At 45.4% G+C, this 24,552-nt stretch overlaps 1 protein-coding gene across 8 annotated transcripts in view; it reads left to right on the top strand.

The window, feature by feature from the left end:
* The window catches only part of MYO9A (myosin IXA), a 189,603-nt gene that overhangs the window by 156,241 nt on the left and 8,810 nt on the right, over nt 1-24,552 (top strand). For 5 of the 8 annotated variants that reach the window (XM_049812619.1, XM_049812620.1, XM_049812618.1 and 2 more), the window contains 16 exons: nt 3,376-3,456; nt 4,678-4,788; nt 5,818-5,940; nt 6,451-6,600; nt 6,835-7,145; nt 8,095-9,735; nt 11,299-11,380; nt 11,915-12,127; nt 17,119-17,231; nt 17,652-17,809; nt 18,404-18,627; nt 19,082-19,198; nt 19,883-20,071; nt 21,102-21,149; nt 21,848-21,959; nt 22,858-22,919. In XM_049812619.1, coding sequence (XP_049668576.1) covers nt 3,376-3,456; nt 4,678-4,788; nt 5,818-5,940; nt 6,451-6,600; nt 6,835-7,145; nt 8,095-9,735; nt 11,299-11,380; nt 11,915-12,127; nt 17,119-17,231; nt 17,652-17,809; nt 18,404-18,627; nt 19,082-19,198; nt 19,883-20,071; nt 21,102-21,149; nt 21,848-21,959; nt 22,858-22,919 — 3,735 coding nt within the window. The remainder of the gene's footprint in view (nt 1-3,375; nt 3,457-4,677; nt 4,789-5,817; nt 5,941-6,450; nt 6,601-6,834; nt 7,146-8,094; nt 9,736-11,298; nt 11,381-11,914; nt 12,128-17,118; nt 17,232-17,651; nt 17,810-18,403; nt 18,628-19,081; nt 19,199-19,882; nt 20,072-21,101; nt 21,150-21,847; nt 21,960-22,857; nt 22,920-24,552) is intronic. The other 3 variants (XM_049812617.1, XM_049812622.1, XM_049812621.1) reach the window with 3 other exon arrangements.

The following is a 24,552-nucleotide window of genomic DNA, read 5'->3' as shown; positions in this document are numbered from 1 at the left end:
GGATATTGTGGGGAATGATGCGGTGGAGCAAGATGGGATACGAGCACAAACTGCAAAGCAGAGAGGTTGGTGCGTTCCTGTCCTCTGGTACCTCACTTTCCAAGCCATCGCATCATTGCGCTTTCTCTGCCGGATCCAGAAACTGCAAAATCCCCAAATGACGTTTTTACAGTCTTTTTACTTGCATTCAGCATCTGAAATTCAATCTGTTTTCAAGCCAGGCAGAACATGAATTTTAATAGGGGCAGAAAGGTCAAAATATTGCTGCATTCTCTCCAGGCAGGCAGAGGAATTCAGAGGAGGGATCGATACAGCATTTGTTGTGTTGTCAGCGTTGTGTGCCAGCCAGCCATCCCTAGGAATAGCTGCAGCAAAAATAATCCTCCAATATGCGCATCAGGGCTTGGAAACTGCTACAAGACACATGCATAAGCAGGTGGTAGCATTAGAAAGCAGCTTTTCAGTTAAAAATCGGTTTCTAAGCAAGTCTGGCTTAGTTTTGACTTGTAATTTTGGTGGGGGTTTTTTTGGAGATGTGGGTCAATTTTAGAAAGTCTCCGTGTGTAGATCTGGGTAAGATTAAGTAATCAGATATATACATGCACACGCACATGCACACAAAAATCTGTGTATATATAATTTGCAGAATGCACATCTGTGTGTGTGTGTATATATATTAAATTTAGTCTAGTCTGATGGTATTCTGGTTAAAATACACTTCTGCAGAGTTTAATTCATACAATACCATGGAGGGGATTGAAACAGGGATGTCTTGAAGTGAAATGCCTTCCCAAAACCTATTCATCCTTCAAACGAAACTCTGAAAAGCCTCAGGGTGTGTGATTGAGATTTTTACATATATTTTTACAGCACGTACAAATAAAAGGCCACTAAACACCATGAAGATTTCCCCCCTACGCAGGATAGCAGGTCATTCGAATACCCTTTTCCTTATGCTTTTTGATGTTCCCCAGCAATGATGTGACAATGTAGAAGCTCTGCCTGCAACACATCCTTTTTTTTATTTCAGTGAATAAAAACCTATTTAAGTCAGAGGCAGCTCTGGTATGACTGCCTGCTTCTCCTCTCAGACAAACGCCATGCACTCCAGCCCTAATTTCATTTAGCACTTGTAAGAGAGAAGCATTTTCTCAAGAGAGCAGCCTGGTGCAAGCCAGCGAGATTGCTTTCTTTATCAAGAGCAGGCTAATAAAATTGCAGCACATGGAACTGGGTCACAGGCAGGAAATACAAATGTTTCCTATCATGGGGTTTGGCGGGGGGGGGCAGTTGCTGATAAATGCTGCCTTGTGGCTAATGCCTGAACATCAGGCTTGCAGCTGCTCCGTCTCCTATTGATTTTAACCATGCCTATACTTACGGTAATCTATAGGCAAATTATCTGTATTAGAGGATGCTGTAAGAGGAGTGATGGCTTTCACAGCTGAAAAATAGACTGCTGGTACCAAAACACCAGCACGGTGATTTATAGCCTCCCCTTTTATCCTGCGTGCAGGTGGTACCCTAAAGAAAAGGATGCTGCCCTGTCTAGCATGGGGTGATGCTGAAACAATTTGTGCCCTGAAAGACCAAATACAGGTGGTGAAAGAGTGGGTGGCTGGAAAGTTTTGCAGGCAGAGGGACAAAGGAGCAGGGTATGGGGTTAATCCAGGGACCTTGCATGTCCTTTACGGATTCCCGATGACCAGAGCTCGCACCAGATGGCAGAGGCTGCCTGAACCATCTGCCCTGTGCGGGATGTCGCTGGCTGCTGCTGAAATGGAAATACCCCCTCCTACGGGGCCAGTGGTCAAAGTACGATCCAATTTCCAGTGGTGGGAGCACTTTGCCTGCTAGGCTTTCAGCAGGGCTGTTTGGCAAAGGGGTTGCATCCCGTGAGTCCCCCACTTCCCTCCCACCAGCCCAGTGTGGGGCACGGTGGGATGCTGCAGCGTCATTGCTGATTGATATCTCCTAATAGGCTTTTTTCTTTTGTAAAAAAAGAGTACTTTCAGTCTACTTTTAAGAAAACCAACAGTGTGCCAGCAGAGGTCTGCCGCGTCGTGGTGTTCCTGCTGCTCCCTGGGATGGGAACGCTGGGGCAATATGCATGCAGTTAATATACGCATAACGCAGCTGCATCGCACGTGTGTGGGATCCATCCTTTACTCTTCCCCAGATCCTGGATGTAGATAAATTATTCTAAACATGAAAGGCTTCCCATACAGATGTCTTTAAAATGATCAGAAGGAGAAGAAAAGGCTTCCTGCAAGAAGATCTGTAGGCAAAATTCTTCCTTCTAATATCAGGCCATTTTGGTAACACATATATTCAAAAATTTATAACTCTGCTTATAGTAAATATGCAACAGAGTCTCTTTTACACAAGTGAGTTTTAAACGCTATTAAAATCAAGAGTAATCAACTCTGGAGCACGTTACTAATACCATGTCAGTAATGTGCTTGGCAATTAGAGAGATTAAAAAAAAAATGCAGTGGAGGAGCCCAGCCAGCCGCAGTCTGACTCAGCATGCTCTGATTTTCAGTATGTTTTTATTCAAAGAGCTTGTGCTTCGTCTCAAGAGAGTCAAAGATTTCCGAGGTGGAGCAGTAACTCGGCGTAACATCCCGCTGGAGCAGTTGGGCATAGCAATGATGCCAATTTAAATTTTTATGAGCTAGACATTTAATAATGATGCAGAAATAAGGGGAAATATAAAATGGGAACCTGGAAAACCCTTGATTCTCAGTGATCACAACTGTGCAGCAGAGGAATATGGCAGGAATATGCCAGCATTGAAACTATTCTCCTCTAAAAACAACCTATGAAGTGGTTAGGGTTCACAAGCTTCAAAAATCATTGCAAATTTCAGATCTTCCCTTTGCAAAACTGTCATTAAGAAAATTCATTTTTAGGCCAGCAATAAAGTTTGGACCATTAAAAATCAGGAATAAATGCTGCGTTGAGTCACTTTTGATAAAGGAAAATTTTATTTGTACTTAAAAAACACCAGTGATTGTTTGGTGCAAGGTGTAAATCCTTGTCTTGGAGCTCCCGCTCATGTCTAGAAGAGGCTTGCTGGTGCAGAGCAGGATGTGACTTTGGGCTCCAGTGGCTGATGTGAAAAGGTTGAACTGGAGATCTCAAAATACAACCCGGCATTGTATTTATCTCTAGCTAATTTGTTGGGTGCAAGGACAAAACCAGCCAAGTTGCTTGGGCTGAAACACTCGTTATGGGGAACATTTTCTCATCTGCTTTGTTTATTCATCATTTATTCCAATTTTTTAGTTTTCTGATTTAAGCACTTGGATTTTCACTCTTCATCGTAGTCTGTTCTCCATTTCCCGACTGAAGATGTCTTCTCTGTTGCAGGCATCGCTTAACAAGCTGATGGAGACACTTGGCCAAGCAGAACCTTATTTTGTCAAGTGTATTCGATCCAACGCTGAAAAGGTAAATCCCATCCCGTGAAAGCAGTGCTGATAAAAATCATCTTGGAAATATTTTGTGAATTCTTACATCTCCACCCCCTCCTTCTTCACTGACCTTGGTGTCTGCAGGGTTGTTTCTCTTACGTGTTCTCACTCCTCTCTCCGGCTGCCATTTCTGTGTGTCCTGCAACTTTTTTTCCTTCTTAAATACATTATCCCAGAGGCCGTTACCACTATTGCTGATGGGCTCAGCCTTGGCCGGCGGCGGGTCCGTCTTAGAGCTGGCTGGTGTTGGCTCTGTCGGACACTGAGGAAGCTTCCAGCAGCTTCTCACAGAAGCCACCCCTGTAGCCCCCCCCCGCTACCAAAACCTTGTCACACAAACCCAATACAAGGGGGTTAAAAACAAAAGAAAGCCCCAAACCGAGTTGGATTTAGAAGATACTTGTATATGAGCAGTGGGAAGCATCGATGTTATCACTTGGGTGTTGCTCTTGATAAATTGGACTGGCTTTTCTTGAAATTGTAGAAACGTATATAAAAAATACACAGTTTTAATTTATATGAAAAATATATTCATTTGAATAAATAAATATGACTCCTTTGAAGCTCCTGCCACCCATAATAGAGATTTACAGCACTGTGAATTCGTTTGTGCTGTTACTGAGCCTTAAAGCTTCTTTAAAATAAAGTTTCTATAGGTAAAAGCAGATACTTTTAGAATAAGCTATGTTATTCAAACTGACTCAGTGATGCATCATATTTCTTGAATTTGACTTTAAGCATTTGTCTCATGGGCTAAGGACCCTCAGTTTAAAATGAAGCTTGCAGTAGTGACACTTTCGTGGGGATTAATCCATTGGAGTTTTACCCAGATGTTTACAGATGAACCTTTATGCCTCGGAGATTATTTAGTTGCTCACAATCTTACCCATTAGCTGTGACCTTGGCAGAGTCTTATTCAGTTTGGGGGCTCCAGAAAACCTTCTTTATGGCTTTATATATCTAGTTAGCTGTTTGAAAGTCTCCATCTGATGGCTGCTTGGAAGCAAACAGGATTCAACCCTGGTGGGATTAGTATGGTTCCTGGGGACCCGTATTCCCTTCCTCCCCTAGCGTTGTTGCCAACATGCATGTCATGCAGATGTGCTACATCTGCTGAATCCGTTTACCCATCCGCATGCTTAAAAGCCTCAGTTAAAGGAAATATTTGCTCATCGTTGGCCTGTTTTTCCCCTTCCAGCTGCCCCTGCGGTTCAATGACAGCTTGGTGCTCAGGCAGCTGCGGTACACGGGGATGCTGGAGACAGTTCGCATTCGCCAGTCAGGATACAGCTGCAAATACTCCTTCCAGGTTGAGTAAAACGTTTTCCATCTTTCGCTATCTTTAGCATCATTATCAGAGTTGTCTGAATGTTGCTAGCTTGGGTTTTTAACAGGTAATGAATTTATAGCTCGTGCAAGGCAGTGGATGTAATGAGCTTATGTCTGGCACGGAGCGGTCCACTGCTGTGCTGCTGATTTCTAGGAAGCTGGTCTAGACCTAGGTGAAGGCTACAAGCCCCTCTGCAAATAACATCATGGGTTTTGAACAAAAGCAGTATTTTTTTGTAACATGGACTTCTTTTTTGCAAAAAAAGGTATCCAATTTGCACGTGCTCTTCTGTGTGTGTTTTGGAATCACCTGGGAATGGTGTTCGCCCTGTCATGTCAGTGCTGGCTGCGTCCCATTGGGAGGGTGACTGGCATCCTCTACACCGCTCAGGAGTTATCCAGCTTTTCCTGTTTTCTTCTTTTCCATGTGTTTGCCAGGTTTTGCACACATGTCAGTCCTTTCATGCTTTGCTGGTGTCGATTTGTTTCCTGCTGGCAGCTGCTTTGGGCCAGATGTCATGTCCTGCGCAGCAGCTGTTTAGAAAAGGAAAACTGCTCAATATTTTTTTTTGCCATGAGCATGGATCCCAACCTGACTTGGGAGGATCTCTCCTCTCGTACCTCCTTGGCTCTTTGAGTCCTCACAGCAGTAACCGATGGAGCATCTCAGAGATGCTTTGCATATACTGGTAACCCCCTTCTGTAGCAGCCCTTGCTGAGCATTTGGAGCATTTTTTGCTCGAGATGACCCCATGGGTTCTGCAGAACCTCTCCTGCCACACTGAAAGATGTTTGAACGTTGCTGGGTGCCTGCTTTGATGTGTTTCCCATCAAACCACAAATGGTGGACTAAACTTGGTGTTCTGCAGTCCATAAAATGCTGTCATTCTGCTCACTCGATATATCCCATTTCACGTAGACCAGTGGAGCAAATCTGTTATTTATGGAAGAAAAGGACACAGCAGGACCCATCTAACCAAATCTTGGTGTTTCTTTTTTTCCTTCTCAGGATTTTGTGAACCATTTCCATGTCCTTCTGCCACAAGGAATCAGCCCGTCTAAGCACAATATCCATGATTTCTTCCGGAAAATAAAACTCGATCCAGACAATTACCAAGTTGGAAGAACAATGGTAAACATTTATCCTCAGCTCTAGACTTACATTTAAGATACAGATTTAACATCTGCCTGCATTTCTGTAATGATAAATTAACGTCTTATATATGTTTTTAGTTAATGAAACTATTTTTCTTCTGCTTCCCAGAAGCCAATGGCTTAAATGAAGCTTTGAATATTGTTAGTACAAAATAGAAAGGAACATTGTTGGTTTGTGTTAACCAAGTCACAAACCTGGTTGTAACAAGGCAGCCTTCAAAAAACTATATCTGTTTGTAGACACAGCTTGATACGATAGCTGTCATTTTGCCGCCTCTGAAAGGAAAGCAGAGGCTCTGTAATTCAGAGCTTGGACAGTCACAGGCTGTAGATGAAACTGCAGAAACCTGTAAGAGGTGGCTTAACTAAAATCAGCCGCTGAGCTTTCTTCTCGGCATCCAGGACACAGAAACCAGGAGGATTAAATCATTTGTCTTGTGGTCTCGGAAGCTTTCCATGCTAATGTTTTTTGGGGTTTTTTGGCCAGGTTTTCGTAAAGGAGCGGGAGCGGCAGCTTCTGCAGGACCTGCTGCATCAGGAGGTGCTGCGCCGGATCACACTGCTGCAGCGCTGGTTCCGCAGCATGCTCTGCAGGAGGCAGTTCCTGAGCTTAAGGCAAGCTGCAGTGATCATACAGGTAGGTGATGGTGCCTGATTTTGTTGCAAATTACAATCCACAAATCTTACGGATACAGCTGATGGGTAGAATCGGGTCCCCTCTCCGAGGAAGGAGCTTACAGTCAGGATTTGACTCATAGTGCTGTAATAAGTTGGGAATGGGGGAGACAGAGCTGGAAAAGTTGCATGAAGGCAGGTGCTCTCCCATCCCCACGCAACACCCATTACAGGGAACTCCCTGCTGTGTTTGCAGAGATTTTGGCGTAGTTACCAGATCCGAAAGCAAGGCAAGCCATCCCCGGACCCTCTTGTCCTCAGCAAAGCCGCCATCATTCTCCAGACCCACTGGCGTGGCTTTGTGCAGAGGCGAAGGTTCCTGCAGATGCAGTTTGCAGCCCATCTCATCCAGAGCTGCTGGCGGGAGCACACCAAGCGGCGGCACGACGCAGCCACCAGCATCCAGGCAGCCTGGCGAGGACACCGCGCAAAGCAGTCGTACACAGCCAGCAGAAGCAAAGTCATCTGCTTGCAAGCAGTGTGCAGAGGATATTTAGCACGACAAAGGTAACGCCGTTGGCCTTAGTTGAAAAAGAAAACTTTTTCTGATGGTGCTCATGGCGGGGGGGTGGTTGATGTGAATTTGGGCACTGCTCGGACTATGGTGACTTAGAGAGGATGGTGTCCCTTTGTAGGATCCCTGACCCTGTTGCGACCTGCCCTGATCCTTCGTTTGTCCATACTTTCTAACAAAGGAGTGTATTTAGCTGCACATCCTACTCGTAGAATAAGCAATCTATTTCTGGTTGGAGCACGTAGGCAGTGGAAAGCCGAGGCCATAAATACTCGTGAGGGTTTTTTTTCCCCCTTGGCAGCAGCACCAGTTTAAGTAGCCTATTTTTAACTCAGATTGCCTCGCCGATCCGGTTGCTGCGCTGTCTCACGGGGACAGGAGATACTGGAGCCAGCTGCTGAGAAGGGGAGAGGGTTTCTAGCCATGCCTTGGCTTGCTGGCCACAGGGCAGGTCTTGGTTCATTCTCTGGAGGTGCTGCCTGCAAGATGTGGAGCACCTTGACATAGGGTAGAAGATTTGGGAGCTGCAAAGAGCTCTTGGAGCAGGGCATGAGCCCCTGCTAGCTGTACCAGAGGCAGCCCAGGCAGGATGGTGAAGATGGAGAAGCCAAGGGGGTGCGACGAGTTAAGATCTTCCAGCTCCATCAGCTTACAAAGGAGCTAGACCGGGGATGGAGGCTGGAGCTGCTGCCATCAGCACGAGCGGAGCTTTCAGGTGCGTTCGGGCAATCCTTGAGTAGGAGAGATGGCATAAGAGGAGAAGGTTGAAAACTGAACATGCATTCGCATTATCTTGCACCAGATGTGCAAGGAGGGTTGCTTGAGATGCTGCCAGTGGTGAGGTGGTGGTGGTGGTGATGATGAAATGGCACCGGTGCAGTGCCTTGAAGGGATGTGAGTGGGCATGGGGGTACAATATGCTGGTTTTCTGCTTTCTTGTAGGTTTAGAGCTTTGAAAGAGCAGCGATTAAAAGAGATGCAGCTGGAGAACGGCCTGTCAGTTAGAGAAGAGGATGGACTGGAGGCAGATGGTGCGTTGGAAATCAAGGGCTCCGACCCATCTAAGTGGGAAGATGGCTCATTTGAAGAGCGAGTGAGAGCTGTAGAGGAACATAAATCACTGATGGAGAATAATCGGGTGAATCACATGGACCCACTGGATACTTCTGCAAATTTATTGTACAAAAGGCACGAGAGAGCCAGTAGCCAGAGCGGGATGGACACTGAAGAGGAGGTCGCTGTGAGAGAGAGACCCAAGTCACTGGAGGATCTCAACCAGAAAAAAGTGGTTCGTGCAAAAAGAGAAAGCCGGAGGATGCGTGAACTGGAACAGGCAAAATTTAGCTTGGAGCTGCTCAAGGTCCGGTCCACGGGCGGGCTGTCACCTTCAGAAGAGCGGCGGTGGTCCACCGAGCTTGTATCTGAGGCACTTCATTCCCCTCAGGGAACCCCAGAGAGTGAAAGCTCTCAAGGGAGCTTTGAAATGTTAAGCTGTGAAGATACCCCAAGTAATAAACTCATTTCCTTAGTTTTAACCGAGCAAGATGTGCAGTCGTTTTCCACTGACTCTTTGCCTAGCAGTCCCCAGGCTCATCTGTCTGAGAAGTCTTTCTGTGCGGCAGATGTGAACAGCAATTTACCCGGTTGCAGAAGAACGCCTTCAGACTTGAAGCCACCTGATAACCTCACCATGAAGGAACGCGTGGTCTGTGACCCCCAGAATGTTATACACAAGGCGCATCCAAGAGAAACCTTCCTTTCCAGCAACCTACCTACTTTCTATGTTCCACCACAAGACAACGTGAAGGTAAAGTTGATGGAGAATAACCTGAGAAACAAAGCAGTGGAAAGAGAGGAGAGGACAGTTACGTTCTCTGAGGTCAGAAAGGACTCTGAGCCAGACCAGGGAGGGGAGGAAGAGGAGAAGTCCTCTAGTAAGAGAGAGGAACACGGGACAGTGACTGCAACGCAGGCACATTCTCCAGACTCTGTCATCAAGAGACTGGAAAAGCTCAATGTGGAGAAGGAGGAACGGCAAAAGCAGCTTCAGCTGCAAAATGAGAGGGAGATGATGGAGCAGATCCGTCAGCAGAAGGAAATTCTGGAGAGACAACGCAAAGCCTTTGAGCAGCAAGGGAGGGTGGAGGCTTTGCAGAGGGCTGAGCAGAGCAGAATGAAGGACCCCTCCCTCAAACCAACCAAAAAACCAGACAGCCGGCCTCTGTCGGTCCTCATCCTGCACCCCCAGAGCAGAGGGGAGCACAGCCCCACCACAGGTGTGACTCCAACCTCATCGGTGGACATTAAAGGTCTCACCGTTGGGACCAGGGGAAGCTCTCCAGCCCACAGTGCCCCCAAAGACAGACCTGTCAGCATGTTCATGGAGCGAAGAGAAGGTCAATCGGGATCGGCGCTGGAATCCCGGTGCCGTTCCAGACCGGCTTTGGACCCCAGGGAGCTCCCGGGCAGCCACTTCTCAAGGACGGAGCGCCTCCGGCAACCCCGAACGCCCAACCAGGCCACCGAGGAGACGAGGGCAAGTGCTATGTTCTTCACGCCAAAAGACAATCCCTTTGGCCTCCAGTGAGTAAAAAGACGGTGTGCTTCCTCCGTAGGCTTTTGGTTCTGCTACAGACCATTTTATGCAAATGATCCAGAATGTTGCTTCTGGAGACTGTACAAAACCCCTACTGAAACAAAGACAGGTTTCTTATCTTCTAGCAATGAGCAGGCAGAGATCAGAGGAAAAGGAAAAAGAACTGGAAATACGATTTCTCGATCTTTTACGTGATGTGCATTATGTAGGCCAAGGGAGATAATCATGGACATTAGCAGCTGAAGGAGTTAACAGAAAGAGGGTTGACACTGCTTTCATTTACCCTAGGTGGTTGATGATAGGAGTTTATTTCTCAAGGTAAAAGGTGAAGAAAACATTCTTAGGATTTTTGGGTGGTCAGAGCAGAAATTACTAGATAAGGCAGAAAGTTTCATGATCTTTCTCGTTTACTATATAATTAACACAGCCAGCAAAGCCATTCGGACAATCTTACCATTGCAGATTAAAAAATAGCAACAGTCTTGAGAGAGTTTGGGATGCAAATGCACTTTTGACAGCATATCACTTACATAGATAATTACACGTGTAATGGACGTAGCAGTCATTCAGCTCCGTTGCATTCCTTAAATGATGGGCTGCTCCAGCCCAGGGTCTAGAGACCACAGCAAGATCTTGGGACAACATTTGCTCCCACTCTATAGTGTGCTTAAGCTACCATGCTTAATTTTAGAGAGCTTTTGGCCATTTAGCTCAAAGAGGACAAACCCCCCCGCCTCCAAATCCTGCTGTGCCCTTTCCAAGGTAAAAGCTACCAGTGAATGTTTGTTGTTGAGAACTCAAGGTACCTCCAAGTGTAATAGTCTTGTGGTTTATGTGCTGTTGCGACGTGAGGAGATTTGCGTTTAATTTGTGCACGTTTTTTAACTAAGTCCAGACACATGTGATGGGGAAAAGGAGCAGTCAGTAAAAAAAACAGCCCTTTGCCCCATGATAGAGCCAGTGGCATCCCTCGTGCATGGGCATGGTGAGGGTTTTAGTCAGAAGCGATGGTAGAAAGAGTGAGCTGAGCAAAAAGCAACTTAAGTGGGTGTATTTTTTAATGCTGTGTTAGATGCAAAGCGAGGATGCTCTCCTTCTGAACCAGTTTGTATGAAAATCTGCAGGAGGTCCTGGAGAATTGGTTTGGAAGTGAGTATTTGAGAATGGTCTTCCCCCCAAAAATTTTTTTTCTGTTTCTTTTTCTGGTTCATTCACAGAACAAGCAACAGGAAAAAAGAGTTAAAAATTCCTGTATTTTACTTTTTATTCTGCAACAGAACAATCACATTTGAGAATGCAGAAGTGAAAAGGTACCATCCGTAACCACCATGATGGGTAGAGTTGGCAGGCAGAACTTTGTATCTTCTTGTCCTTTGGTATTAACTCAAATCCTGAAGAATTCAAAGTGATGCTGAAACCCCTGTGACCTCAAACTTGCAATTTGGTCTTGATTGCTTGGGCTGCACACTTGTATGCTCCTGCAAGCCGGGCTGGCATGGTGGGAAGGCTTTTAGGAGAAGATGAAACATCTCTGTTCTGTTGTGTTTCAGCAGAGAAGCAAATCATCAGTGCCTTTCCAAGGGTGAACTAGCTAGGAAGCCATTTAAGATGCCGGGGTCTGGCAGAGGAGAGGTAAGTTATGGCTTGCTTATTTTCTCTTTTAATTGAACATGGGAGGGAAAAAACCCCTTATTCTGCCAGTTTTAGCTCAAAAGCTTCAAAGAAGTTAACTATAAAGCACGAGGGCTGCCAGACATAGGGAAGGGGGATATGGTATGGCAACTTTCACTCCTTCTCTTAAAAATAAAAGGCCTCCGTAACATTAATTCATAGCAGCTCTGGATAAAAAGGATCTTGTGGTCCTGATGGCAAACACTGTCCAACGCAGTCTTGTCTTGGTTTGGTTTAACGTACTTTTGAGTAACATCCGTGATTCTCCATTTTCACCGTGCTGTCTTGGTTTTTGTTTTTCCTGGTCTTTTTTTTTTTTCTTTTTTTTTTTTTTTCACTAGATATAATATTGTGTCCCCTCTGTGGGGTGCAATGTCACTCAGAGATGCCTTAAGGCTGTACTTGAGCTACACTATGATGCCAAACATTGGTAGAATCTCCTTTTCATTTTAAAAAACTTTTTGTTTTGTTTTGTTTTATCATTTGGTCAAGCAGGTTCCCAGACCGACCCATAAAAAGAAAGCCCGCATGGCGCGGACGCGCTCCGATTTCTTGACTAGAGGTACTTTTGCTGATGGGGAGGGGGATACGGAGGAAGATGATTACGATGGCAATTTTGAGTTCCTTCTCTCCTCTGACCAACCTCCTCATCCCGAGGCAGTGCCTGCAGCCCGGCTGGGGCAGGCCTGTTACAGTGACTCCGAAATGGTAATTTTTTCCAACATGGCGGGGGAAATGAAACAAGGGAGCGAGCAGAGCTGTGGGAGCCTTTCTTTGCTAACCTTAGCTGCACTGATCCCTCCACCGCTGCTTCTACCACTTCCAAGGATGCTGTAGATGGGTAAATTCAGCGAACACAGCAGAAACGGATGCGAAATGGGGAAACCATTTGTATTTCTTGGCCGTGGGGATGTTTTCTGGCTTGATTCAATATCAGCTATGGTTTCCATAGCTTTCCTGGAGCACTGCAACTTGTATTGCACAGCTACCTATTTTTTTGTTTGTTTTTAACCTCAATGACAAAGTCCCCCTAGGATCCTTTTGCTCTAAAAATGATTTACATCCATAGAAAAGATCAAAGCAAATATTGTCCAAAAAGCAACAGACAACAAAGAAAAATAAATCTTGCACCTCCTATAACTTTTGATTTTGTACCCTTAGCCACAGTATCCGATGATTATTCAGTCCTCAATTATCAGAGCAATGCTGGCAGACAGCGTCTTAAGAGGAAGGAAAAACATGTAAATTGGGCAATAAAAATACAGTGAGAGTGAAATAGTGGGTTTTAAAAAAAAAAAACATAACAAAACAACAACACAGCCTTAGTGGCTTTTTCAAGCACAGTAACTGGTGTCCCTTGGCAGGTCCGTGGGCTGCAGCACCATCCTGCCTGAGCCTGTGCTGCAGAGCATTTGCATCTCAGGCTTAATCTCCTGCCTGGATAAGCTGCTTTTGGAAAATCACAAACCGAGAGGTTTCAGGAGTGGAAGAGGCCAATGGCTTCCAACCCACTCTTTTTTTTTCTTTTTTTTTTTTCCTGAGGTGGGAGAGATGTTACTATAGAAGTGTGGATAAACACCAGGAATCCTCTCCTGCCGTAAGAGCTCAGGTGGAGTGTTGACTAGAGCTGCCTTGCTCCTCTGCTCCAGCTGTGGTGCTGCATGTGGAGCTGAGTATAAAACCGAAGAAAAGCATGAAAACCAAAGTCTGTGATTTATACTGTGCTGCAGCATTGCCATGGGTCCAGCAAACATCTCGTGCAATCCTAAAATCTGCTTTTCCAAGAAAGGCAGATGGCCAAGAAGGGCTTTTTGTGACTTTTCTGTTAGCAGCTTTTATTATAAAGGATGAATTTTTCCCAGGATAATTTTCCTGCTGGAAGAGGGCAGAGACTTACAAATTCCGTGAATTTTTAAGGTTGCTCTTGATAAATTTCCAGGGGTTTTGAGCCAGAACTACTCCAAACCTGACTGAAAGATGCAGCTGTATGAACTGAGATCACTTGGCTGCATCTTCACGCATCTCCCTGCTTGTAGATCAGGAAAGGGAGAAATTTATGTAGTAAAATGTAGTATTTTACATAGCCTGGCGAAAGCCCTGGGTGAGGGGCTGTGCTGTACCTGGAGTGCCGTGCTGTGTTCCTGGAGGCTACCCTCTTACAAAGCACTAGGGGTTTTTTAGCCATAGAAGTCTTTCCCGCTGGGATGCGAAAGGTGCTGGGCTCGTGCTTGGCAAGCTCCATCCTTGGGAGGGACCTGATTCATTCCACTCTTTGGAAATGCTCTTTGGGACTCTGCTCACCTGGTTTAACAGCTCTCAACGCATGCAAGTAGTAGTAGGTGCCAACTGTCTCTTGTCTACCCCGTATCCCTCTTCTCTGCTCTCCATCACTAGCTCTAACTGGTGGTCAGCACATTCACCCTTTGTGCGGTTGAGTTCTGCTTTCTAGCAAACACTACCCGTGAAGTCGTGTGCTCAGCGATACCCTACGTCTGTATGTCCTGACAACGTGTACAGTGTTTCCATCTGTATTCTATATTGCAGGTTTGGGACCAGTCCTTTGGCTTGTGGCTTTGCTGGGTCAGGATTGCCACAAGTAGCAAAATTTAGGGACCACTTATTCATATTTATTAGCAGAGCCCGGTTGGGTGTTGTAGATGATGGAGCAGCCTATGATAGAGCAATACTGGTGCATGTTGGTTTAGGTACAAATTCAAGTAGGTTGATGTCTATTTAGATACATTCGTTTTGTCTTGTGATGCTCACATGAAGACAAGTCAGGCAGCCACCATGTGTGGGCTGGTTTCCATGCTAGTGAATAGCTTATTCATACAGCTCCTGCCCCCAGCTACAACTTTCCAAAAAAGCCTCTTTTAATGTGCTGCTCAGCAGCCAAGAGCTGCTGGATAGATGAAAGAGAGATCACATGCAACCTTGTGAAGTTGAGCATGTGATGGCTCACCAGCTGCACTGGTGTGAACCTGCCTGTTTTGCCCATTGGTTTCTTGACCATCAAGTCAATGATTGTGTATCACCAGCTGGTAAGTAGAGGTCCACCAGAAACTGATGCTCCTGACCTAAGTCTGGGGTATCCCAGAGCAGCAAAGACCAAGAGCATCTTCAGCCAGACCTGAAACCCAAGGTGCACCAGTATATAAGGCTGCTGCTGAAGGTACAGTTGATTCCAAGGTGCCTTTAAGGTTAAAGGGCTTCCTGACAAGACCACGCCTTCAAAGGTTGCTTGAGTTTTTTGGCTAGTGAGTAGGCAAGGATTAATCTACCTTGCGGTGAGACAAGTACAAGTGGGAGGAATAGCTCCTGGCTATGTGTGTGGTCAGCACATATTAATAGCCCTTCTGTTTTGCACCTAAGCCTGGAGAGCTTTCCTGCAGCAAATAAATGGAAAGCCTTGGTTACAGAAACCACACCAGAAATACCTTCTGAATACATCCTCCTTCAGCAGAGGCTCTTAGAGAGGGGAACCTGGGTAACGGATCAGTCGTTTTGCTCCAACCTCCATACCAAAGCCATGAATTGACAAACATGAGTCCAAGTGTCTGTCACCAGCTGATCCCAACCACACCTGAAGAGCCAGCAAAGAAAGAAGATCTCTTGTCCTAAGCCATTCCGAGGGACCATTGCACTTCAGGAAGCACTTCAATGCAGCACATAGCACTGCTGCCTGCTGGGACCAGTCTTTTGGCCATAGTTATCTCTTGCTAGCACGGGTGGGTGAAATACAGGTTGCTCTTTCAGAGGAAAAATATTTTGGTCCCCTCTTTGTCCAGGGGACAACTCCAGACCCCCGGCTATTGCCATTTGCCTGCATATGATGCTTTGTGGTGTTCCCTGGCCGGGGATTTTCTGGTGCAGAGGCTTGTCTTGACATCTGAGAAGGGTTCCTGTCCAGACCAGGACCTTCCCCTTCAGAGCTACTTGGAGGAGTCCCTCAAACAGAAGGATCTTGCAGCAAAAATGCCTTTTAGTCCTTACTTTCAAAAGCTGGAGAGGTTGCTGCGATAGCAGAGGAAACACTGAACAGTAGTAGGTCAAGAATTGGGGCAGAGCAGAGAGAGGTGGTGATAGTAATAGTAGAAAATCCTTCTTCCAGTTTTGTCTAAAAAGTGCATTACAGATGGTTTTGACTCAAAGTCTTCTGCATAAGCCAGGGGGTTCACTTGCTTTGCTCTACTCCAAAATCTGTATCCTAGATCTGCTTGTGCAGTAGATATGATACATATTTTAAAAAGAAAGTGTACGTGGTGTCTGTAGAGCAACCCCTGCATTGCTGTGGCGATCCCCTTAGCCTGCCTGCCACTGTCAGCACATACCAATGTGCTCTAAATGGCTTTGAGATAGAAAAAAAAGGAGTAAATGCCCCCACAAAATACATTTATTTTTAAAAAAACCAAAGCACTGAAAGTGATTAAAAGGTTGAAATTACTCCAGAATAAAACTATATCATGGGGGCAAATATTTTAATAGGTCTTTTTTAAAAGCAAGAAGTAAGTTTGGGCTGGATGGAAATCACTTTTATGGGTTTTGAGGTGGGGTTTTTTCCCAGTATCCATTCGCAATTTATGTGCGATCATAACATAAATTTAAGAGCGACAGGAACAAGAAACCCTTCGATGTTTTAGGCAGTTTCTTTCCCAGTGGCAATTTTGCCTTACGTGCTGCCATCTCCTGGCTGGTAGAGATGTTAGTCCAGGGGTGAAAAATAAAACATTGAAGAAGAGTAAATATGGTAAATGTGGCTCTCCTGCAGCCCATGTTTTATATAACTTTATTTGAAATATTTTTAATAGAAGAAGAAGAAATTCTTAAAAATACAGTGCGTTCAGCTGAGATATTTAGGTGATGGAAAAACTACAGAGGACATTTGACTGTCATGTCCCAAATCCTTTCATACAGGCTGATTCCCTGCTTTCCTCATGCCAGAAGTCTCTCCTCCAGGAGTCTGACTCCAAAATCACAGCTGCAATTGGAAATAAAGAACAAAAATTGCTATTTTTTTAAAAATACAGCAAGACTGTTTCTGGGCTATTTAATGGAATTCTGTTAGGCTGAATTATTGCAAATTCTTATCACCCTTAAAAATGATCCCAGGACATTTTAAAAGGTGGCGAAAGCAGAGATCCTTTGTCTTAAAGCTGGAAAATCCCTTCATTCGAAAGGGTTCATTTTGACATATCCTTGGCACAAAGACTCTAGTCTTCTTTTTTGTAAAGTCCTCAACAAGAGTTGGAGGAGGAAGCTCTGCTGGGACAGATCCACGTGGTTGAAGGTTCCTTTGGTGCTAGGAACATCACAAATCACTTTGTCATGGCTAACATGGCTCTTCTGGGATGGAGAGCTGGGCTGCCCAGACCAAGATGGCGGAGCAGTTATGCAGGCTGAGTGATGAAGACCTGTGGCTTGCTGTACACTGATTTTCATCATCGGTTGTTCAAGGAGAAAGAAAGTTGGACCTTGATGTAGAGTTGGAGCAAAGGAAATGCTTTTCTTTTTTAGGAGTCATTAAAATATTTTTCTAGTTCTAGCTACCTCGACAGGAGTGTAGGTTTTCACCTGTAGGCAGATAGAAATAAAGACGTAACAGATGCAATATCCAATTTTTGCTAGGAAAAAAAAAAAAGTCAGCTGGCCTCCCAAGAATTGTCTCATTTTTAAATGCTTCGTGCTTGGAATCATTACAGACAGTACAGCGATTCGCCTCTGGGGAAGGTCAAACAAAACTGCACAAAACCATGTCTCAAGGGGAAATTGGGAAGCTGGCAGCTGCGCAGAAGAGCCTAGCTCCGGACGGGAGGTAGGAAACATGGCTGGAGATGGGACACAAGTCCGTCCTGTGTCCTTCTTGCTCTCCATCACCTTGCTGAACCACCCCAGCTCCTTTGGAGCTCCACCAGCCAAAGCTGGCACACAAGTTACTGGCCCCACCTTTGCTACGTGACTGTGGACACACCCAATTAGACAAGGCGTCCTGCTCACATCGCGGTAAAGCTTCGATGACAGGGGCTAGACATCCCATCCCAAACCACCCAATTGCTTGCATGAAACTTGAGTTTCTTGCCCTTCCTGAGAACGAGTAGCCTGGTTTCCCTGGTAGAAGTAGTGTGGATTTAACTCCTCCTCAAACACAATGAAGGTCCAGGAGATTCGCGGTACTTTTGGGTAGAAGGCCATTTTTGTAGTTAAGGTGGTTCCTCTTTCCATGACTTATTTCCAGGCCTCAGCGAGCCAAGATGAGGTTCTGGGCAAAGGGAAAGCAGGGTGAGAAGAAAACCCAACGGGAGAAGCTTGCTACCCAGTCTGAGCTGCTGGAGCTGTACGCAGAGCAAGAAGCCCCTGGCAGGGAGGTGATACCTGGCTTGCAGCTTGGCGAAGGTAAGTGGTGAGGTGGCATGGTGCCGGTGTTGTAAGGAGCAGAGAAATTGTGTTCGCTCTCATGACAGAGGGAAAAGCTAGTGTAAATCTGGCTTTATGCTACAACCAAGCATAGCCCAATATATAGGGGTTTGGGTAAAGATATAGAACCAAGGAAGGTTGGCTTATCTATAGGGTTAGGATATCTGTAAATGGGAGTATTGTGTACAATAGCGTGGTCTAGCTGAGGCTGCTGTGAGAAAACAGGTTGGGAAGCTGCACAAATCGAATGTCCATGCTCGTTCACATCTCTTGAATTCATGGAGAGCGTCAACCCCCAAAACGGTGGCAAGTAGGTTAGAGGGTGGGATGCAGAATGGGTCTCAAGGAATTCCGTGTCGCTAATCCTGGCAGCTATCTGGACATGGACAGGTGTTTCCCCTCTTGAAGGAGGAAAAGACCAAAGGGGAAATAACATTTAATTTTCCTATGAGTACCACACAGTGCTTTTCTCCTCCACAAGTTTATTCTGATGCCAATCTCCCTGGTTTAGTGCCAGAATTATTTTTTATCTGCTCTTCAGTCTCTTTCCCCCATTTTAATTATCACCCATAGAGTTGGGTCCCCACCACCTGACCCCCCCACGGAGTCCCGAGCTGTCTGGAATCTACCGGCGGGAGTTTAAGGAGAACAAGGAGCCCTCTCCCAAAGTGAAACGCAAGCGCAGTGTCAAGATCAGCAACGTGGCTCTGGAACCCGTGCAGTGGCAGAACGACTCGCTGCAGATCATAACCAGTGCTAGCGACTTGAAGAGCATGGATGAGTTTCTCCTGAAAAAGGTAACTCCTGTCCTCATTGTGCCAGCTAAATCATTCGGAGAGTTCAAAGAGCAGACAGAAGCAACAAAGCCAAAATTATCCTGGAGGCAGCAGTAGCAATACTAATAATTCATCTAAGGGTGCACAGCATGCCCCAGGGCAGGCTTGGAAGAAAAGATGGGCAAGCTGTGCATGCACTGTGTGTTCGTTCTGCATGAACACAGCAGCTTCAGTTCTTCCATTGCTTTGAGCTGCCCCTGGCTGCATCAGAAATGGGGGACCTAGGAGGGCAGGAGTTGAAGGCTGCAGGGAAATGCTCATGTTTCTAATTTGCATGCAGGAGAAACTACCTTGTAATCATTATTAACATAGTCTGCCCATGGTGGAGCAGCTGCTTGTTAGTGGTGCTTCATCTCACGTGGCGTTCTGCTGCAGCAAAAGTGGTATGGGTGCATAAACTGCTTTGGTTTACCAGATGAATGAACTGGATAACGAGGACAGCAAGAAGGACACACTGGTGGATGTCGTGTTCAAGAAAGCGCTGAAGGAATTCCGACAAAACATCTTCAGCTTTTACTCCTCGGCGTTGGCAGTAAGTGACCGGATGATGGGTGAGATCTTCCACCACCAGGAGAAACAAGATACTCTGGGTCTTGCTGGTGGTGGAGATGCTGCCAAGCCTTCCATTCCTGGTCTGCTCGTCCCAAAGGATGGATGCTCTTCCATTGTATTTAGTCTTGTGAGCTGTAAATTTGAACTCTTCCTCATTAGCCAGCTCTCAATATACATTGAGGGGAGATATCTGGTCTCCTTGTTACAGCTTGCTCCCAGTCAAATGGGAGATGACAGTAAGTCAATAAACTCCTATTTGCCACCCGAAGTGCCTGGAAACCTTTGTGTTACATTTGCAAGTGGTGAAGGCATCTGAGCAATGTGGAGCTCTGCTCTTCTTCTACTTCTCACTCTGAGCAATGATTGCTATGGCTTATGATCACAGTGATCAAAAAAAGCTATTTTATTGCTCAGACTGTACGAAAAGTTCCCTCTAAGGCTTGAGCTGGCAGTTAACGTCCTCCTGCTCTGCGCACTGAGAAGCCACCCTGCCAAAGGTCATGTAACAACTCTATTAGATGATCCTTTTTTCCTTCTTTTAATCATACTTGGACTTCCCCTGAGCAGTCGGAAGCTGGTCAGGCTGAAATAATTGTCTGGAGCAGAATAGGCAGTCTGGGGTGTATAAAAATCACTTTTCTTTTTGCTTCTGTTTCCTTAAAAGATGGATGATGGGAAAAGCATCCGCTATAAGGACCTCTACGCCTTATTCGAGCAGATTCTGGAGAAGACCATGAGGCTTGAGCAGAGGGACTGGAGTGAGTCTCCAGTTAAAGTCTGGGTCAATACCTTCAAAGTCTTCCTGGATGAATATATGATAGAGTACAAACCCCTGGACTACACCGCCGTGAAGGTAGTTGGCGCTTTTCTTAAGCCCCTTGAAGGTTTGGGAACCCTCTTTCCGTGGGGTTGTGCTCTCTGTAGGCACATGGGAACTGTTTTTCCATGGGGTTGTGCTCTCTGTAGACACATGGGAACTTCTGTCATCTTCTCTTCTGCTTTCAGCTGAGGTGGACAGCATAAGCTGGGACACAAGCCGTGATTCATTAGTTGTGTTTCACTGCGCTCAGCAAACCCCAGTTCACATCTGGGCTGAGCTGGGCCTTGGCCAATGCCAACATATAGATGTTGTCTCCAGGGCAAAGCTACAACCAACTGTGGATGGTTGGAAAGGCAGCTCCTGGTGCTTCTTTTTTGGTTTGGGGTGTTTTTCTTAATCTTTGAGGGAAAGAGAAAAAGATACAAGCTTTCCTAGTCTCTTGACCTCTTCCCAAGTGACCACACACTTCACCATCGGTTGGGTTGCAGAAGAAGGCGACATGGGCAGTGGCTGTCCTCAGGATCTAGGTACAGTTTTTTAGAGCAGTCAGAGCTTGCAGTGTGCCCTTCACAAACGTGATCTTCTCACTCTCTACTCTGTGGTGTCTGTGAGGACAACCACGGCATCTCAGGCTGGACTTGGGAGATGGTGTTCATTCTACAAATATCCCATCTTCTGGCTCTTCTGCTCCAAGTCCTCCCCAAGCTCCTCTCCAGGCAGGTTTTCTTTGGAGCAGGCTGAGCATAAGCTCCAGCTGCAGTGCTGTGCCACATTCTCCTTGGGTGTCTTGCATGAGATGGGAGAGCTTTAGGTCACTGCTGCTGGACTTGGAGCTAGAGCAGTAGCTAGACTCAACTCCGAGATGCAGATGGGGACAGTCGTCCAGGGGATTTCTGAAAACAGAGTGATCTGTAGGAGAGTTTTCTAGAGTGACTATCTTGGGGCTGCAGGTCCACTGGAGGCGGGGGCTGGAAAGCAGTGGGCAGCATTAGATTCAAGCCCTCTGTACACTTTAGCTGGGGAAATTGCCCATAAATATGCTTAAATATCTTTTTAATACCAGGTGCCAAAAACAGAACGAAAAAAGAGAAGAAAAAAGGAGGCTGATGTGGTGAGTTGAGCACTCTGTGCCTATGCATTAAAAAATTAATGTCCTTGTGGCCAGACTGATGAGCGATATGAGACCTGCTCATGACCATGACAGGTCCTATGCTAAGATCTGAACATGACACTGTAATGAACGTGCAGCCGTGAAAGGACGTGCTAGAAAGATGGACAAGCTAGATTTGGTTTGCTTGATCAAGGATCACTGTAGGTTGTTCTCTGAAAACATGTCCCACATCAGTCGAGGCAGTAAATGTAATGTCAAGAGTTATTCTAGAAGAACTGAGAGCAAAAGAGAAAGTGTTGTTCTGGGTTTCTGCATAAACTTACAGTGTGTGTTTTAAATCTCTAATGTCAGAAATGTAGGAGATTACATCTCCTTTTTTCCTAAAGGATATGATAGTACTAGGAAGGATTCAGGTGCAGAGCAAAAAGGGGCCATGGATGCATAGAAGACCTTCTTAACATGGAGAAGCTGACCAGCCAACCTCAGTCAAACACAGTTTCTAACCTGCTTGCATGATTGTTTGGTTCCTGTACAGGCTAGATGTCTGTTTGGGTTGCCTATGGGGTTATTGGGCTAAAAAGGAAACAAAAACAGCAAATAACAACTAAAAGTTGGAGAGCTGACCATGTTCATCTCCGTTTTGCAGCAGGCTAAGCACCCATCTCATTTTTCTCACCACCCAACCTTTATTGTCGCAGGTGGAAGAGCACAACGGTCACATCTTTAAGGCAACCCAGTACAGCATCCCTACCTACTGTGAATATTGTTCTTCCTTGATCTGGATAATGGACAGGGCTTCTGTTTGTAAATGTAAGCACACACTCTTTGGTCTTTTTTTCATGTGTATGTTTGACAGTGATGAGTTTTGGGATTTTGAAAGGTGTTTGCTGCTGTTTCCTGCAGCCCCACTCTCAAATAATTCGGGGTTTTTAACATTAAAAGAGCTTTTGAGACAGATCTTAAGGGTTTCTGAAGTCAACTAGTTAAGTCCATCCCAGCAGTCCTTGCAGTCCTTCCAGTCCTCGTGGTACAGTTAGTTTTGTGCATGGGAGCTTTGCGTTACACATCTTATCCCGTAAGGTCATATGGTCATCCCATATGGTCAAACTGTATTTAAATGTCATGGTAAGAAGGATAGTGGAGTTGGATATGGCAAACATGCCCTACGGCTTCAGCCTGGAGCATGCCTGTGGGTCTCGTGACCATAGCAAATTCATTTGGCTTAGCATATTTGACCTCCAAGCAAGTCAATTTTTGGGGAGATTGGGCAAATAGAAGAGGACCAATGGGAAAGGTTGATCCATTGCTTTGGTTTTTCCAACATTTCTGTGATTAGGTTGAAAGTATCAACCCTGGGGTATTTCAGGCTGATGTCCAGTGCAGGAAGAATACAAATTAGGTGCTATTTCCAACCTCTTTGAGGGTATCCATGTCTGATAGAGTCAGAGTGACTCATGGATTATTTTCCCAGTTGATCTATCAGGGTTTTTTTAATGTTTTAGGGGCTTAAATATGGGACCTTTAAAATTAAAGGCTTCATTTTTTTTTGTTTGAGTGACTCTAATACAGACTTGGCCCCTGGAAACTGCAAATTCAATGTGCTTTTGAGTTGCTTAGTCCTGAGAGGGGCTACTTGTTTCATATTAATTCATATTCCTCCAGCGATCTGACTTTTTGGATTATTAAATACTCTTTTTCTTCACTGCAGTATGTAAATATGCTTGTCACAAGAAGTGCTGTCTTAAAACCACAACCAAGTGCTCCAAAAAGGTAAATGTCTCTCATTCTTTTTCTTTCATTAAATACTTTTCAGACAGTGATCCCAAGCTTGTATAAAAAAACATTAGGCACAGAACTTGGTATAATGCTGGCAATAACCACGCTTCAGGCAGGAGCTTGGACCAGAGATCCCTGGAGGTCTCTCCAACCAGTGATTTGGTGTTTGCATGTATTTTGGGAGTAACACAGCAATGCATCACTATATATCTGCCCAGTCATGCAGCAGATATGGTAGTGATGTTCCCTGCCTTGTAACCACACTGAATAATAGAAAGCTGCCTCGTTTTATAGCTTTTAAGGACTTGGAAATGTGGGGTTATTCTTGGAAATATGGGTTATTCTTAACCCCACTGGTCCCTGCTCAGGCTTATGGTGCGGTCCCCAAACAGCAGCAGCACTACAGCTGAGCGAGGAAGGGTGGGTGGAGGATGCTCAAGCTCTCACCGTCCTCCTTAGAGGGGAATTAAATATTGTTTGCCGGGTTTAAGGGTATGAAGGACAGTGAATTAATGCAGCAGGTCACCCCAGCTAACAATGAATCATCAAGATTTCATGGGTTTCCTTTTAAATAGTTTATTTTGTACCCAAAAGAAGGATAATAGAGCCAGGATAGTAATGTGTGCAAAGCTTTAGCAGCTCCCAGGGACGCTTCTTGAGGAAGAACAGCCTCTGTAAAGCTGCATGATTACATTTTTCCCAAGAAATAATCTGAATATATACATTGAAGATATATATATTGGAATATATTTGTATTTTGAATATATATAGTATTTTTGCTGCACTCTTTCCCTTTCTGGCAGCATTTCTGCAAAAGCTGGGAATGCCTCATATGAGTTTCTGCTCTAAAATCTGGGAAGTTTAATGACATCTCTGATTAGTTTTTCAGAGAAGTTCAGAGATGCTTGGAGCCTTCTCGTTTCTTGGGCTTTCTCTGCACAAGGAAGTTTTTGTGCTGTACTCAAAGAAGCGAGTTCACCATGTCTCCACAGTAGCTTTCCACTTGGGCAGTTGGAGGTCCTTCTCTAGGAAGGCTCTGGCTTGTCTGTGCTTGGTGGATTAACATTTTTAGGGTTGTTTTCAGTGACAGGGAGCCACAAACCATGTATTATGCTTTGAGAAAGAAGTCTTTATTTTCTGGCAATGGCTGATTTTGTAACGGTTAGCCTTGTCCCAGTCTGGATCTGTTTCTCCAGATCTATGGTGAACTTGAGCAAACGCCAAACTCTTCTGTCTTGATGGCCATAGAATTGCTTTCATCCATGCTTGGTCCTCATCTCAGAGTTACTTAATTTGAGTAAAGTAGCACATGGGGTTTGTGGCATTGCATTTGCTGATGGTTTTAGCAGCCAAACAAGCTGGTTGAACAACAGGTGATGAATTTCAACTGGTAGCTGAGACCAGATGTTCCTGGGGTGGGTTTTTTTGCTGGAGCATGGAACAGCATGGGCATCTTCCCCACATCATCTCATAAGGTTGACAAGGTGGTCAATGAAAGGATGACACTGAATGGGAAAAACAAAGATGCAGGAGTGGTTATAAGGGAAGCTGGGACCTGGGTCATGGTCACCACCGTCTTGCTGATGGCTGGGTTGCAGGGTGTGCCATCTCATGTTCCCTTTGCTGG

The sequence above is a fragment of the Accipiter gentilis genome, chromosome 10, assembly GCF_929443795.1.
Source record: "Accipiter gentilis chromosome 10, bAccGen1.1, whole genome shotgun sequence".
In the NCBI taxonomy this organism is placed as follows: Eukaryota; Metazoa; Chordata; class Aves; order Accipitriformes; family Accipitridae; genus Astur; species Astur gentilis.
This window is presented reverse-complemented; position numbering and strand designations above follow the sequence as displayed.